At 58.0% G+C, this 15,687-nt stretch overlaps 1 protein-coding gene across 1 annotated transcript; it reads left to right on the forward strand.

Annotated features, from left to right (window-relative positions):
• The first annotated feature begins 2,290 nt into the window (after nt 1–2,290).
• Nucleotides 2,291–14,031, forward strand: ADAMTS15 (ADAM metallopeptidase with thrombospondin type 1 motif, 15). Its single transcript, XM_417874.8, has 8 exons — nt 2,291–3,373; nt 7,260–7,392; nt 8,161–8,328; nt 8,679–8,962; nt 9,287–9,464; nt 9,966–10,147; nt 10,693–10,868; nt 11,217–14,031. The coding sequence occupies exons 1-8, from the start codon at nt 2,480–2,482 to the stop codon at nt 11,995–11,997; spliced, it is 2,796 nt and encodes a 931-aa protein (XP_417874.2). The 5' UTR covers nt 2,291–2,479; the 3' UTR covers nt 11,998–14,031.
• Nucleotides 14,032–15,687: the final 1,656 nt, after the last annotated feature.

Below are 15,687 nucleotides of genomic sequence, written 5' to 3' on the forward strand. Positions count from 1 at the left end.
CTTTCTCTCATCTGACCCTTCGCACTGGCAGGAGACACAACAGACACGTCTCCCCTACGTGCTTCAGAGCAGACAGTGCAACCCAGGGGGACTGCTCAGGGGGTTTGTCCATGTCTCGTCCTTGAGATAGGGGAAACATGAAAAATAATGCCTTGCTCCTTGTCTGGAGCACTCTGTGGGATGGCAGCAGCCCCAGGCTGCCTGCAGAGGAGGTGCCCTAAGAGCTGTCTGTAGGCAGTTTGTGTTCCACGGAGTCCACAGCTTTCCCATGCACCACGGGCAGGAAAATGAAGGCAGCAGAACCTGGCAAACAGAGCTTTGCGGGTAGCGATGCCCCAAGAGAGAGTGAGGGCAGGGCAAAGGGCTGAGCTGCATCACTTCCCTCTGATCCCAGAGATGCCGTACACAGCGAACGTCACAGGGCAGCCAGAAGCCATTCTCAGGGGATGGAGTGTGTCCCAGCTCAGCCAGATCCAAACCGCTCACATTTTCTGCCTGCTTTCCCCATCAGGATGCAGTCAGATGTTCTGCAGGCTGGAGATAAAGTCCTGCCAGTTCTCTTTGACTCATCCTCTGCTGCTGGAGAAGATCTACCAGACGCAGTGATGAGTAACCCTGGCCCGATGACCAGCAGGCTGCAGCACCTGGAGCCAGGGTGCTCTCACAGTGCTCATGGGGACCCTTTTGCTCCTTTTTCCATCTGCTCCTCATTGCCACCCCTGTGGGCTGCGACCCCCTGAGCTCCTGTCCTGTGACAGCTCTGTGCTGTGCCTTCTCCCCTTCTCCCTGGTCTCCAGGTGTAAACTCACCCTTTTGAACAGTGCGGTGCTGCAGGATGGAAGGTTCCCTCCTACCACCTTGGGAAGCCCATACCCATGTCAGGACTTCTGCCCTTCACCCCTACTCACCATTCTGCCACTGTTATCTATCAGCATCCTGGGGCATGCTGCATTTTGGCCACCAGACAAAATCCCTGACTCACTGAGCCCTGCGCAGTCCGGGTCCCCACTTCAGCTGCAGGGATAAGGGACAACTGAGCACAGCCTGGTGAGAAAGCATTGCACAGGAAAGTGCTGGCACCAAAATGAGCCAGGCTGCCAGCTCTGCGTCTGTGCCTTGGGTTGTATTTCATATACACACGCATTTTCAAGCTGTGCTTGCAGCCTTTGCTGAGGCTTGAAATCACATCAAAACCGGTGTGTCTGCAACAGGGCCTTAATTTGCCATTAAACAAACCCAGACTGCTGGAAAGGCTGTGAGGATGTGCACGCCTTGGGTGCCTGGGAGTGGAAAAGTCCGTGCTTCCCTCTGGGCACAGAATCAGCCTGCATGGAAACACAGCAGCAGATAGAGACCCACCTGGGCACCTTCCCGTGCAGCCTGTCCCGATGTCTGTGTGCTCATTGCTGGCAGTAAATTTGGTCCTTGGCCACAGATGATTACCAAGGCCTCTTCATCACTCTCCCTTTAGCTGTCCTCCTCCACTAGATTCCACCCATGCTTCTCCCTCCTGATAGCATCAGCAGCCTCAGCCTCCTTGCAGCCCCAATCCCTGCTCCGATGATCACAGTGTGTTTAGTGGCTATGAGGAAACCCCTCTCTTCCCTCGCACTCCTTACAGTGTGCCCTGGGCTCTCAGCAGACACTTTGGATCCTAACACTCCCTGAGTGCACCCTGTGGTGGCCCTGGGGATGCAGGGAGGCTGTGCTCCCGCTGTGCAGTTGGAAGCACCACCCGGCTGAAGCCCTGTGATGGAGCTGGGGCAGGGCAGTGCGGGATGCGCTGGTCCTGGAGGGAGAGGAGCACGGGGGTACCCTGGTCCATACACAAGATGTGGTGTTTCACAGCGGTAGCCCACCGACCTCTGTACTGAGCTCCTGAAGGAGAGCAAGAGCCAATCCCGCAGACCCCGACCAGCACATCCTGCTGAACAAACCCACCCCAGAGCCCTTCCAGCTCCCAGCCCGGCCCCCGTTCGGCTCCCCGAGTGGCAGCAGCCTCCCTCAGCCCCGCACCGAGCCGGCAGCATCCCCGCGGGTAGGTAGGGAACCCCCTCCAGTTCCGCAGCACGGAGCCGGTGCGCAAAGCCCGGCTTCCTTCGTCCCCACCCGCAGGCGCCGGGGGAAGGAGGCAGCGATTCCCGGGCGGAGCGCTCTGCTCTCGGCCCCGCTCCTCTCCCGGCCCCGCTCCGCTCCCGGCCCCCCGCACCGGAGTGGCTGCGGCGGGGCCAAGCCGCGCCCCGCTCCCCCCGGCCCCGCCGTATATAAAGGCGATGCGCCCCAGAAGGCAGGTAGCGGCGGGGCAGGCGGCTCGAGCGGCCGCTCCGCTCCTTCCAGCCGAGTTTTAGCAAAAAGAAGGAGGGACGGAGGAAGCAGCAGCAGCAGCAGCAGCAGCAGCAGCAGCAGCAGCAGCAGCAGCAGCAGCAGCAGCAGCAGCAGGGACTGGCTCCTGCTTTCTCCCCCCATGTGAGCCGGGACGATGCTGCCGCTGCTGCTGCCGCTGCTGCTGGGCGCCCGCGCGCTGAGCGCACCCCCGGGGGACACGGCGGTGGTCACCCCGCTCCGCCTCGACCCCGACATCAACGGGCGGCCCTACTTCAGGCGCGGCCCCGCCGAGGCCGTGGTGTTCCAGCTGTCGGCCTTCGGGGAGGATTTCTACCTGCACCTCTCCCCCGACGCCGGATTCATCGCCCCCGCCTTCGCCGCGCACTACCTGGGCTCCGCGCCCGGTGCCTCCCGTCCCCATCACCTCCGCCACTGCTTCTACTCGGGGGATGTCAACGCCGACCAAGAGTCCTTCGCCGCTCTCAGCCTCTGCGGGGGGCTCCGGGGGGCTTTCGGCTACCGGGGAGCCGAGTACACCATCAGCCCGCTGCCGGGAGCGGAGCACGGGGGGGCTCACCGCCTGCAGCGCCGCAACGTCGCCCACCCCCTGGGTACCTCCGCGTCGCGCTGCGCGGTGGGCTCCGGGCTCACCCCCGGCGTGCTGCAGGCTCTGGAGAAATACCGGGGGAGAGCGGCCGGCGGGAAGGCAGGAGGGAGAACCAAACGCTTTGCCTCCGTGCCCCGGTACGTGGAGACCTTGGTGGTGGCCGATGAGTCCATGGTGAAGTTCCACGGGGATGACCTGCAGCACTACCTGCTCACCCTCATGGCCACGGCCGCCCGTCTCTACAAGCACCCCAGCATCCGCAACCCCATCCAGATCTCCGTCGTCAAGTTCCTCCTCATCGGGCAGGACGACAAAGGGCCCAAAGTCACCAGCAACGCCGCTCTCACCCTCCGCAACTTCTGTGCCTGGCAGAAGAAGTGGAACAAAGTCAGCGACAAGCACCCCGAGTACTGGGACACCGCCATCCTCTTCACCAAGCAGGTGGGTGCGGGTCCTTGGGGAGGGGGGGACGACCCGGCAGGGCTGCCCTCCTCCCCTCCAGGTTTCCTGCACCCTGCCACCCCTCGTGTGTCCCCACCACCCCGGACCCCTTTCCTAGGAGCCCGCTGTCTGGTTGGATGGTTGGGAGGGAGCCAGCCCTGCAGAAAGCCGTTGGGGAGCGAGGCCAGGAGGTACACAGGTTGTCCCCGTGCCCACAAAACTGCCACTCAGCCCCCTGTTGGCAGTCAGCTCTGCCACCCAAAATGCTGGGCCTGAACCCAAAAGGAGGGCGGCCAGCCCCGTGTCCCCCCAGCTGCAGTGCCACCTGCCAAGAAAAGCCTCTCCCTGCTTCCTCTGAGTCATGCACGAGGTCTTCCTGAGAACCTGGAGCTCTCCTCCTTGCCCTGGCTGCTCCACGTGGACTGAATTCAGGGCTGGAAGGACAGCCAGCACTCAGCCTGGGGAGCAGAGCCTGCTGCATCTCTGCTGTGCTGCAAGGAGGCTTTGCTGTGCTGCCCTTGTTTGTTGCTAGAAATGTCACTCTGATGGGCAGCCAGCAGCACCAACCCCCAGTTGCTGCAGGGAGGGGAGGAGGATGCATCCCTTTCAAGGGGACACAGTCACATTTCACCCCAAGCACAGTGGGTTTGGCCAGCAGTGGCAACTTGTGTTTTCTCTTTCCCCTGCCCCTGCCCAGATGTCTTTGGAATAGGGACAGGTCAGGAACTCTGCTCAGCAATTCTGAGGCCATTCCCAAAACTCCTTTCCAAGTCAAGCGCACGTGGGTGGGAAGGGCGTAGCTTCCAGCTCACTCAGCACGTGTTAGCAGCAGTGATGCTGTGTGGGACGTGAGACCCCGTCCCCAGCAGGGGCTGCGTCCCCTGGCCGGGTGTAGATCTGCTGGAGCAGCTCCTGCCTGCACCGGGCAGCTGTGAAGGGGAGGAGGCAGCTCCATTGCTGGTGGAAGCCTGGTGAGGTCAGTGGAGCTGCACGTGGGACAGAGCTGGTCCCAGAGATCTGACGGCCTCTCCTCTTCGTCAGCATGCAGCATGGCCGGGCTGCATTTTTTACACATTGCTAAGCCATCCATTTCCGAAATCCCAAGACAAGCTCAGTGCAAAGGCACACGATCAAGGAGACATCTGCCTTCCTTGAATGCATCCATCTGTGTTCCCCCGACACCCCAGAGCTTATCTCCCTGCCAAAAAGCTATTACATAAGACCCCGACTTAAATTTCACTTCAAGCTCGGTTGATCGGCAGTTTCCAGTTGTGTCAACACGTTGCTGATGGATGGGACTGTACTGTCTGTGCTCCCTGCGCCGGACCTCAGATTCACCTTTGGGGAGCTCAGTCCTGTTCAGCTGGATGGTGTGGATGTGCCGTGGGATTTTCGCCTCCCTACCTGAGCTGGTGCCTGCTGGAAGGACAGCAGAGCACCCATCCTGCTGCTGCCCTCCTGCCTCTTGGAAATGGTGTTGCAAACCACAGAGGAGTGTTCGACCACAACCTTGATGTCCACCAGCTGTAACAGCAAAGGCTTGCTGAGCCTGCCATCAGCTGAAGGGATGCTGCACCAAAGGATGTCTCGCTGCAGCTTGGCATCATGAGGGAGTTTGGAAACCCAATGGTTTCAGCACTTTGGGGAGCTCACATTTTTGGGATTGCTTTGGACACGCACACTGGGGAGCACTGACAGCTGGGAGAGTGCTTGTATGATGGCCTTGGCCTCTGAGCATAGGAATGAAGGTAAAAGCCACAGGGATCCCCCTCAGCTGACCTGCAGACCATCTTGCAAGAAGACCTGCAGACCAAGCTTGCAAGAAGAACAGCCTTCTGAAGGTGCCCAGGGATGAAGGGCTCCTGGTTTTATTTCTGGCCATCTGCACACAGAGGACGTGTCAGTGTTGGTGTTTGGGTAGCCCTCTCCCCATCCTGGTGTTCTCCAAGGAGTTCCTTCCCAGCCCTCCTCCCATTCCCCCACTGCTGCTCCCATTCGCTTCCCTCAGCCTTGGAGATACATTTGAGGGGGGTCAGGACCCCTTCATCAGAGCCCAGAGCTGCTGCCCCTGGGGCTGTGGTTGGGGTCTGAGCCCAGGCAGGGGGTGATGGAAAGCCCCGTGAGGAGCTGCTCCTTCCTGCAGCCCCACAGCCAGCAGGCGAGGTTGAGAATGAGAAGTGGGTCAGTGTGTCAGCACAGGTGCTGGGCCAGGAGCCAACAGCTCTCTGTGCCGGCCAGGAAACAGGGACTCCTAAAAGAACAATGATTAGGGAGTGGCTGCTCCTCCTCACCTCCCCGGGGCACCCCATGCACCCCACAGCACCTCCGAACGCACAGCACTGGCACTGTTGCATCCTTCTCACAGCCAGGTGTAGCTCTGGACCTCATGCTCACTGGGATGTGCTGGTTCCCACTGTGGGATGGGGATACTGTGCATGGGACAGGACCTGGGATTGAATGGGGTCTCAGTGGATGCGGAAAGCTGTTGTGGAGCAGAGTTGAAGCTGGTTATAAGACAGGGTTTTCCACCAGCCACAGCAGCCAGGATGGATTCTGGGCTCAGCAGTTGAGGCCTCCTCACCACCTCACAGCACCTTGCCAGGCAGTGGGCCCCACACCCACCTCATGCCTCAGCTGTTCCTCTCCCACGAGAGCAGTCCCGTCTGCTTTTTGCAGCCCTACAGCTGCTGCTAAACCCATCTCAGCTCTGGCCGGGGCTCTCTGGAGTTGCTGGGGCCATTACCGATAGCTGAACCTGCCTGCGGGAATGCCTTCAGCCTGGAAACCTTGCTGGAAATGTTGGCAGAGCTGCTCCTGTGAGGTTTCTAGCAACCCAGGCGCGTTTGCTGGCTGGGAGCTGAGCATGAATCACTCTTATTTATAGCATGGGAGCGCCCGGAGAGTCCCTTACGTTTTCTTTTCATGTGGAAAGCTGCAGTGGCTCTCCCTGCCCCGTGCACAGCCGCCGCTACAGCTCCGTGGGATGGAATAGCCCAGGGGTGAAGCTGCAGGGATCCATCCATCCTGCTGTGCTCCTTTGGGGTTTGCTGGCCAAAGGCAGTCATTGCAGAGTGAGAAGAAATCACAGCACTGCCCATCCAGGAGAACACCGCAGTGGATGAGAGCAGGGTTTGGCTGAGCATAGGACGGGCAGTGCTGCCCGGGGGGTTGGCACAATGTCTCTTGGAGAGGAGTGGAGGGATGGGAGCATCTGAGGTTAACTGCTGGGGTGCGGTGTGTCCTCAAGCAGCAGCTTTTGGTTTGCAGTAGCACCTGTGGGTGCTGGAGATGGCATCTACCTGTGGTCCTGGGGTCTGGGCTGGCCCCTTGCATCAGCTGGGCTTGCTTGTTCCTGGACAGACATCGGTTGTCGTTGAGGACACAGGAGCATTTCCCTTAGTATGCTGAGTCTGCTCTGGGGGCTTCTTATCACTAGGAAATGGAGAGATGGGTCAGCTGTCAGCCAAGGCCAGGTCTTTCCACTGACCTGCCTGGATCCAGACCTTGAGCTCACTGAAGGACGGAGCCAAGCTGGCTCCTCTGCACCGAAATGGGCTCCACCCTGCCTGGAGGAAACGCTGACACTGAAGGCACAGGAGGATGCTGTGTGTAACAAAAGGGTCACATGCAAAGATGCCACTGAGTCACTGTCCATGGAGGTGTTCCAGAACCATGGAGACGTGGCACTGAGGGACGTGGTCAGTGGGCATGGAGAATGATACTGTGATTCTGTTTCCTCCACACCCTGGGGCTGCATGGCCCCCATTCCCCATGGCTGACACCTGCCCAGCAGCCTGGGGACGGGTCCTCTGGGGGTACAGGGACTGCGGTGGGAATAGGGCCAAGTACCAACCCCAGGGTTAACCCCTTACCCCTGTGCCCACAGGACCTGTGTGGTGCCACCACCTGTGACACGCTGGGCATGGCCGACGTGGGCACCATGTGCGACCCCAAGCGCAGCTGCTCCGTCATTGAGGACGATGGGCTGCCCTCAGCTTTCACCACTGCCCACGAGCTGGGTAAGGCATGCCTGGGGGCTCTGCATGGGATGGGGTCCTCCGGGTCCCAGAGCACTGGGAGGATGCTGTGCATCACAAACTCTGCATTTTTAGAGAAAATCACATTTTTGGTCTGAGTGCTGTCCTTGCAATGGAGGTGCTGCCCTGCTTCATATCCTCTGTGTCACCAAACCTCATCCTCCAGCCCTGCTCAGTAATCACTGGCAAAGTTCAAAATAGCCCTGGTCCAGCCTCCGGAAGACCAGACAATGACAGGCATCCGGAGTGGGGAAACTCCACCTCGGCTTGGGGGGGCGGAAGGGCTGAGAATGTGAAAGGCTTCACTGTTGTGGTTGCTGGGTTTCCAGAATTCGAGAATCCTGAAATAGCAGAGGGGGATGCTGAGGGCACACCTACATCTGGAGATACCTGTGTGGCTCTGCAGGGTGAAGGATGAGCTCTGATCTCCTTTTCTCTGAGATTTCCTTTGACTCTCCTTGCAAATGATGGCCATCCATGACACAGATGGGAAAGTGTGCTGGAAAGGTTTGGGGTGCTGCTGTCAGGGTGGCTCACACGTGCCTGTCTTGCAGCTCCCAGCCCAGCGTGCAGTCAGAGCCAGGGCTTTTGCAAGCTCTGTGTTTCCCCAGGCAGCCCCTCCTCCTCTTGAGCTGCCCACAGCCTTTGCAGCTGTTACAAGGAATGCCATGCTCTGTGCCTCAGTTTCCCCCTGTACACAAAGGAGTGCCAAGTGGGGTTATTCATGTTGTCCCCCCTTCCATCTCCCAGGCCACGTCTTCAACATGCCCCATGACAACGTGAAGGCCTGCGAGGAGGTCTTTGGCCGGCTGAAGACCAACCATATGATGTCTCCCACCCTCATCCAGATTGACCGTGCCAACCCCTGGTCAGCCTGCAGTGCTGCCATCATCACCGACTTCCTTGACAGCGGCCACGGTGAGCTCTCCTTATCCCCATGCTGTCCTTGTCCCCATGCTGTCCTTATCCCTGTGATGCTGATGGGGACAGGCTGTTGGGGTAGACAGCAAATTTCTCCCTGCTCTCCCAACAAATCGAGAAGGAAACAGAGAGCTGAGTGGTGTTTCATTGCCAGTCGGGTTCCTCAGTGCCAGAACTGTCCCCAGTGCCGCTCCACCCACCTTCACCAAGAAGATGGCATCACTCGGGTCCTCTGCATTTTGCTGTTGGAGTTCTTATCCACAACAGCAGGCTGAGCTGGGGCTGAATGTGGGGTAGCTCCCAATCCCACGAGGACCTGCTCAGTGTTCCCCTCCCTGCTTCCACAGGAGACTGCTTGCTGGACCAGCCCTCCAACCCCATCCCACTGCCCGAGGACCTGCCGGGGACGAGCTACAGCCTGAACCAGCAGTGCGAGCTGGCCTTCGGCGTGGGCTCCAAGCCCTGCCCCTACATGCAGTACTGTGCCAAGCTCTGGTGCACCGGCAAAGCACGCGGGCAGATCGTCTGCCAGACACGGCACTTCCCCTGGGCTGATGGCACCGGCTGCGGGGAGGGACGCTTCTGCCTGAAAGGTGCCTGCGTGGAGAGGCACAACGTCAGCAAGTACAGGGTGAGTACCTGCGAGCCTGAAAGTGCCCCGTGGATGATCCCTTGGTGCTTCTGCATGGGTGCTGGCTGAGCAGACCCCAGTGGGGATCCTACAAAGGGATAGTAATGGAGAAAGGTGAGGAGAGACAGCAGGGATAGACAACGCAAGCAGGCTGGATGCTGCTGTGCTGCTCTGCCCATCCCATAGAAGATCTGGGATAGGCAAAGCCGCAGGTTTTGCTCGCAAATGCAGCTAGCAAAGGGATAGCTTTGAGTCCAGAGAGGGACAGAGACGGAAGCCATGAGGGAAGGGGGCAGCAGGTGACACAGTGCCACGTCCCCGCAGGTGGATGGCGGCTGGGCCAAGTGGGCGCCCTACGGGACGTGCTCGCGGACGTGCGGCGGTGGGGTGCAGCTGGCCAAGCGCGAGTGCACCAACCCTGTGCCCGCCAACGGGGGCTCCTACTGCGAGGGCGTCCGCGTCAAGTACCGCTCCTGCAACCTGGAGCCCTGCTCGGCTGCAGGTAAGGGCAAAACGCACTAAAATACACGACCTGACATCGTAAGGTGCTGAGCCAAAGGGGAGCCCAGCTTCCTGCATGTGTTGGTGCCCGTGAGCTGAGCGGGATGAGCTGTGCACCCTCTGCTCAACCCACTGCAGAGGCACTGCTTGCATCTCTAGGGCAGCTGAATTCCAGCAGAGCTGAGCCTCAAAGCACACCGAAACCCCAGACTTGCCATGGCTCTTTGGGTAGGGTGGGAGGAGAGCCAATCTCCAAATGTCAAATTCTTTGACTGTTTCAAAGCGCTTGGAAACACGGTGGAAACATGCCCCTAAATGTGCCCCCTGCAAATGTCAGAGGTGACCTTGCCATTTCCAGTCCCCTGGCATCCTTGTGTCACTGCATTGTGCAAGGAGCAAAATGCCTCAGAGCTGCTGTGCTGAGGCTGCCCCTAACAAGCAGTAACACCTGCCCTGGGGCAGCGGTCTGTGCCCCATCTGACACACACTGTGTTCCTTCCAGTGCCAGGAAAGAGCTTCCGAGAAGAGCAGTGTGAGGCATTCAATGGCTACGGCCACAGCACCAACCGTCTCACTGCCTCCGTCTCCTGGGTCCCCAAATACTCTGGCGTCTCACCCCGGGACAAATGCAAGCTCATCTGCCGGGCGAATGGCACGGGGTACTTCTATGTGCTGGCACCCAAGGTTGGTGAGAGCTGGGGGGGCTGCAGGAGGACTCCAGTGCACGGAGCAATTGTCTGTGCTTGGTGGACAGATGGATTTTTGTGGGTTGTAAAAGATGGGAATCCATCAGGCTGGGGTGAATCAGCATGTATGCATCCACCTATTTTTTCCAGGGTTGCACTGGGTTCGTGGAGGGTCTTCCTCTGGGTTCATAGAGCTGCCTGTAGGGTATGCCGATGGTCCTGATGAGAGGATGGAGCAGAGGATGATAATTATTGCACTGAGGAAGTGGTTCACCTCCTGGACTGGACAGGCTGGTGTTAGCTGTTTCCCAGTGCAGCCCCTTTGCATTAATACAAAGACAGTGATGTAGCAGGAGCAGGAAGCAGTACTGCATGGCTCTTCTCAGAGACCCCAGAACGCCCAATTGCAAAGCAGAGAGTGAGCAAAGTGTAACACAGTGCATGCCAGCACCTCCAGAGGTCCTGCTGCGCTGATGCAGGGTGGCTGCAAAGGGATGGCTGTGGGGTGATGCAGCGTACAGCTGTTGTTTTGCTCTCCTGCAGGTCGTGGATGGCACCCCGTGCTCCCCAGACTCCACCTCAGTCTGTGTCCAGGGCAAATGCATCAAAGCGGGCTGTGATGGGAAGCTGGGCTCCAAGAAGAAATTTGACAAATGCAGTGTATGTGGAGGAGACAACAAGAGCTGCAAGAAGGTCTCAGGCTTATTCACCAAACCCATGTAAGAACTGGGGGACCACGTGCAAGTTCTTCTCTCCCATGGGGTGGACACAGGAAGGTGGTGGGGATGGTGACGAGCGGATCCTCCGTGGTGCCTGCTCTGAAGCAGTAGTGCATGTTAACAAGCTCATGGCTACTGGTGGTGGAGCCAGCTCTGGCACAGCCACACTGCTGAGCTTCTCATGTCTGGGCGAGCACAGCCTAGATGAAACTCAGAGCGCACAAAGAAATCTCCACGGGATGGAGGAGATAAGCTTAGGGTTGGAGCTGCTGCCGTTGCGGCGGGTGGGAGATGGGGGCACCTGCAGCTCCGTGCCTAATGCTCATCCTGCCTGCTTCCTCCCTGCAGGCACGGCTACAACTTTGTGGTGGTGATCCCCGCCGGAGCCTCCAACATCGACATCCGCCAGCGGGGCTACAAGGGGCTGATCAGCGACGACAACTACCTGGCACTGAAGAACGGGCAGGGCAAGTATCTGCTGAACGGGCACTTCATCGTCTCGGCCGTGGAGCGGGACCTGATGGTGAAGGGCAGCGTGCTGCGCTACAGCGGCACCGGCACCGCTGTTGAGAGCCTGCAAGCCTTCAAACCCATCCAGGAGCCTTTGACTTTGGAGGTGCTCTCCGTGGGGAAGATGACCCCACCCCGGGTGCGCTACTCCTTCTACCTCCCCAAGGAGAGCAAGGAGGACAAAACCTCCTACAAGAAGGAGGGCAAAGCTCCTCCGGACCTCAACAACAGCGTCCTCAGCTTGTCCAACCGCTTGGATGGGGGCAGGCCGACCTACAAGCGTCCCTCCTACAAGTGGGCGGCGGGCGGCTGGGAGGCGTGCTCTGTCACCTGTGGCAGCGGGCTGCAGAAGAGGGCTGTGGCTTGCCATGACTCCTATGGCCACCCAGCCTCTGAGTGTGAGGCTGCCCAAAGGCCGGCCGAGGTGCGGTCGTGCGGGGAGCCCTGCCCGGCGTGGGAAGCGGGACCGTGGGCTCCTTGCTCCAAGAGCTGTGGGAGAGGCTTCAAGAGGAGGATGCTGAAGTGCGTGGCCTCCGGTGGGAGGCTGCTGCCCAGGGAGAGTTGCAGTTTTCGGAGGAAGCCGCAGGAGTTGGATTTCTGCACCTTGAGGCCGTGCTGAGCTGTGCCGGTGAGGATAGACATGGTGTCTCTCGGGCAGCGGCCAGGGGTTGGGAGAAGGGGAGATGTCCATAGCACATACCAAATGAGGGTAAAAAAGGGAAAACAAACGAACAAACAAAAAATAACGGGACCTGGGCGCGGGGAAGGGCGCGCAACCAGGTGATGAGAGGGCTTTCACCGAGCAGGTTGCTCGGAGGTGAGCAGGAACCAACCTACCTCGAAGCTGCCGCACACGCGGGGACCCGCGGCTGGGAGCCGGAGGACAGACGGACAGAAATCACTGCCAGGATGGCTCTGGGGATGCACAGAGGGGACACCCCCGCACGGCACAGCCAACACCTGCCTCGTCTTCCCAGGGCCAAGCCTACCTCCCCCTTCCCATTTTCCGCGTGGGACCAAGTGGATTTACTGACACGACGATGGCAAGTTGTACTGTCCAACAGGGTGCTGGGTTTTGTAGGGACTGTCACCTTCAGGGCCTGCAAGCAGTGACTTCACAGCTGCGCTCGCCAACGGGGAGCCCAAGTGCCAGGCTGGGAGGTGGTGCCTCAATTCTCATTTTCTCCTCATGTTCATGATCTGACCAGTGTATACTTTATGGTGCTCAACTCTGTGTTGTTGTTTAACCTCCTCCCCATGCTGGATGCAAACCTGGCACGGAGGGGATAGCATTGCTTCCAGCAGAGCCCCTCCTGGGGCTGAGGTTTTCCTATGGTGCTTTGGGGAGGCTGAGACTGGCTCTTGGCTAAATGGGCACCCAGAGCACAGCCAGATGCTCTTTACACCCTGGTGCAGGGCGGGGTGTAAAGCTCTTTGGGGCCAAAAGGGATCACGATGGAGGTGCAATGTGAGTGATAATTGCAGAAATAACCAACTGTACTGTAGCATCGTGGTGCTGTGCCTGGGAGCATCCCTGCCTGTTGCTGGTGCTCGACTCTGCTCTGGAAATGGTGCTAGCAGGGCCTGCATGCCATGCCCAGGCACCCTGCTGCCTGCTCCACTCCAAGCTTCAGGGTTATTTCGCTCTGCATTAACCTCCAGCTATGTTCTGAGCTAGAATGTGGCTTTGGGGCTGTCCTGACCCTCCTGCTCCTGCAGAGCATCCACAACCAGCTGCATCCTCCTGGGTTTTGTGCTACAGCTCATTCCATACCTCCGCTGTATCCAGAGGCTGCCTTACCTCACCACAACCCTACCACACACCTTCCCCCATAAGCCTCCTGCTCAGACTAAACCATCAGGGATCATTTCACATTTTGCTTTCCTGCTGCTGAAGGTCCCTTGGAGGGAGCTTGCTGTTGACCTCTTGATCAAGACATGTCACTATTGGGAAGAGCAGAAGGGTCGATCCCAGCTTTTGGGTAGGCTGCTGCCTCAGCAGTGGGATGCTTGGAGGCTGCTCAGTGCATGTGGAAGCTCTTCATGCTCCACCAAGCAGCGGTCAGCTGTGCACGTGGTCAGAGGGGTCCCAAGGAACAGCACAAACGTTCTCGTGGAGACCTTTCCCACCAGCTTAGCACATTTCTCGTGATACTGTTTGCAGACCCACCCTCCCTGGATTCGTGTAATGCCTTTTTGAGCACAATAATATTTCTGGTCTCCACGATGCTTGATAGAGCCAGGAGCAGATGTTGTGGTTGCTTTGCACAGCGGGGACGGGATTTAATGTTCTAGGAAATCCCTTCCAGGTCTACATTCCCATGAATGCATCATCCATTTTCTGGACAGTTTTCCTGCGTAGCCGAGCCTGCAGAGCTTTCGTTTGGGGACAGAGCTCCAAGGAGCTGCCCTTTGCGTCCTGCCATCACATGGGTGGTTTCCAAGCCACAGAGAAACTGTCGTCCTCGTCCGATGGGGGGAAGGATGGGGTGGGAGGGATTTCTTGAGTGCAGTTCTTTTGCCAAGTGTGCAGCAAAAGGATGGAGATGCCTATTGTACTGGCTGCTTTGTGTATACCATGTATACTAAACATCAATCTCTGCTGTTTGTGCATCAATAGCAAACCTGAAATAAAACTGTATTTAAAGACCCACCTTGCTTCAGGGGGCTGTGTTTGTGCCCGTGTCGCTTGGGTGGCGTTGTATCCTGGCTTATTGCAGCCCCAGCTCATTAACTGAAGGAAAAAAATTGGAAGGTCCAAACGTATCATTCTGAACATTATGGCAGTTTGTCTTGCTTCTGCTGTAGGATTTGTAGTTGGCAAAAGAACATCACGTTGGATGAGTCCATGCAACAGCAGGGCTCGCCTGCACCTGGGAGTGATTGCAGCGAGGCTGTGCCACGAGGCTGGCTTGCTTTAGCCTGGGGTCGGGATATTCTTCAGTAAGAATCACAGCAATAGAGAGTTAAATGGATGAATGCAAACTGGAACAGTGCTCTCACATCCTGGAACAACTGTGTCCGTGCATACCATGAGCTGGGAGTACCCATTCCCGATGTGCTCCTCTGGCGTCATTCATTCCGCCCGTGGAGCGAAGCAGCAGCCCCTTTCCCACCACCTCCAGCAGGCCCAGGGAAGGCTGGGGGGTTGCTAGGTGCTTGCAAAACACTCAGCAGCTCCCAGCCCTCCTCTCGCTCCGATCGGGGCCAGCGGTGAGATAAGGCACTGCCTGCTAATGGGCCACGTCTGCTGGGGGATGCCTGATGTCACTGCCTCAGCTTTTATTTCCCCCTGAACAATTGCAACTTTCTGTGCAGTTATGCTGTAACACTTTGGCAATTTCTGTGAGTTTTTTTTTTCCCCTTCAATAATTCAGAGCACATTTCCAATACCAAAGAAAAGCACAACAGCTCTGACCGAACACCTTCCCCTCTGCAGCCCGGTGAGGGACAGCAGTGCATCACCCCATGAGAAGCTCAGCTTCAGCCCCAAGAAATCCCACGCTGCAGCAGCTCCAACTGCACACAGCTTTATTAGGAACAGAGGGCATGCACTTCCGGGGCTCAGCGATAGCCATATGTAACCCGAACAAATCACCCAGAGAGATAAAAACGTGCACAAAGGAAACATTTACCTGGGAGGAAAGGAAGAAGCCAGGCGCTGATGCCAGAACCGCAGTTCAAAGGGAAGGTCTGTGTTTAGCCAAGTTGTGGTCTGTTTGCTCAGGGCTCTGCGTTGCTGGGAGGGCTGCAATTACTTAACGGCTCAGGGATAAGCGCTGGCACCTGGAGAGGGGTGGGGACACAGGTGAGCTCCTGGGGAGGGAGGAGCAAAGCTGCAGCAGGGTAGGACTGTGTTGCATTTGCTTTCCCCCACTGTTTTAGCCTCCCAACCGCTTTCTTTGTACCTGTCCGCTTCCCCAGACATCAGCTTTTGGAGAAAGGCTCTGGGTTGGGCAGGATTCTGCTCTCACCCACCGTACCTTTCCTGACACGCAGGAAGAGCAAAAATAGCATGAAAATGGAATCCACCCTCGTGGCATGGCTGGTATTCACAATGAGACGTTCAGAGCTTCGGCCTCTTATAGCAGCACCTATTGCAAGTCACGCACCTTACATGATGTCACGCACCTTACATGATGTCACACACCAGGGTCTTGCTGGGCAGGAGGGTCCCGTGGTGCCAGATTGAGTGTTTTGCCCCAAAGCTGTCCCAGGCTGAGCCCAGGCACTGAGGGTGCCTTTGGAGGAGGGAACATTCCCCTCCTGTTATCACTGCCCTTATTGTTATTCTTTCTTTCTGCCTGGA

This window comes from Gallus gallus, chromosome 24 (assembly GCF_016699485.2).
Source record: "Gallus gallus isolate bGalGal1 chromosome 24, bGalGal1.mat.broiler.GRCg7b, whole genome shotgun sequence".
NCBI classification, from domain to species: Eukaryota; Metazoa; Chordata; class Aves; order Galliformes; family Phasianidae; genus Gallus; species Gallus gallus.

Coding starts and splice junctions, on each gene's coding strand:
- ADAMTS15 (XM_417874.8), top strand. CDS start 2,480: ATGCTGCCGCTGCTGCTGCCGCTGCTGCTGGGCGCCCGCGCGCTGAGC. Junction 7,393..8,160: donor CACCACTGCCCACGAGCTGG/GTAAGGCATGCC, acceptor TCCATCTCCCAG/GCCACGTCTTCAACATGCCC. Junction 8,329..8,678: donor CTTCCTTGACAGCGGCCACG/GTGAGCTCTCCT, acceptor CTGCTTCCACAG/GAGACTGCTTGCTGGACCAG.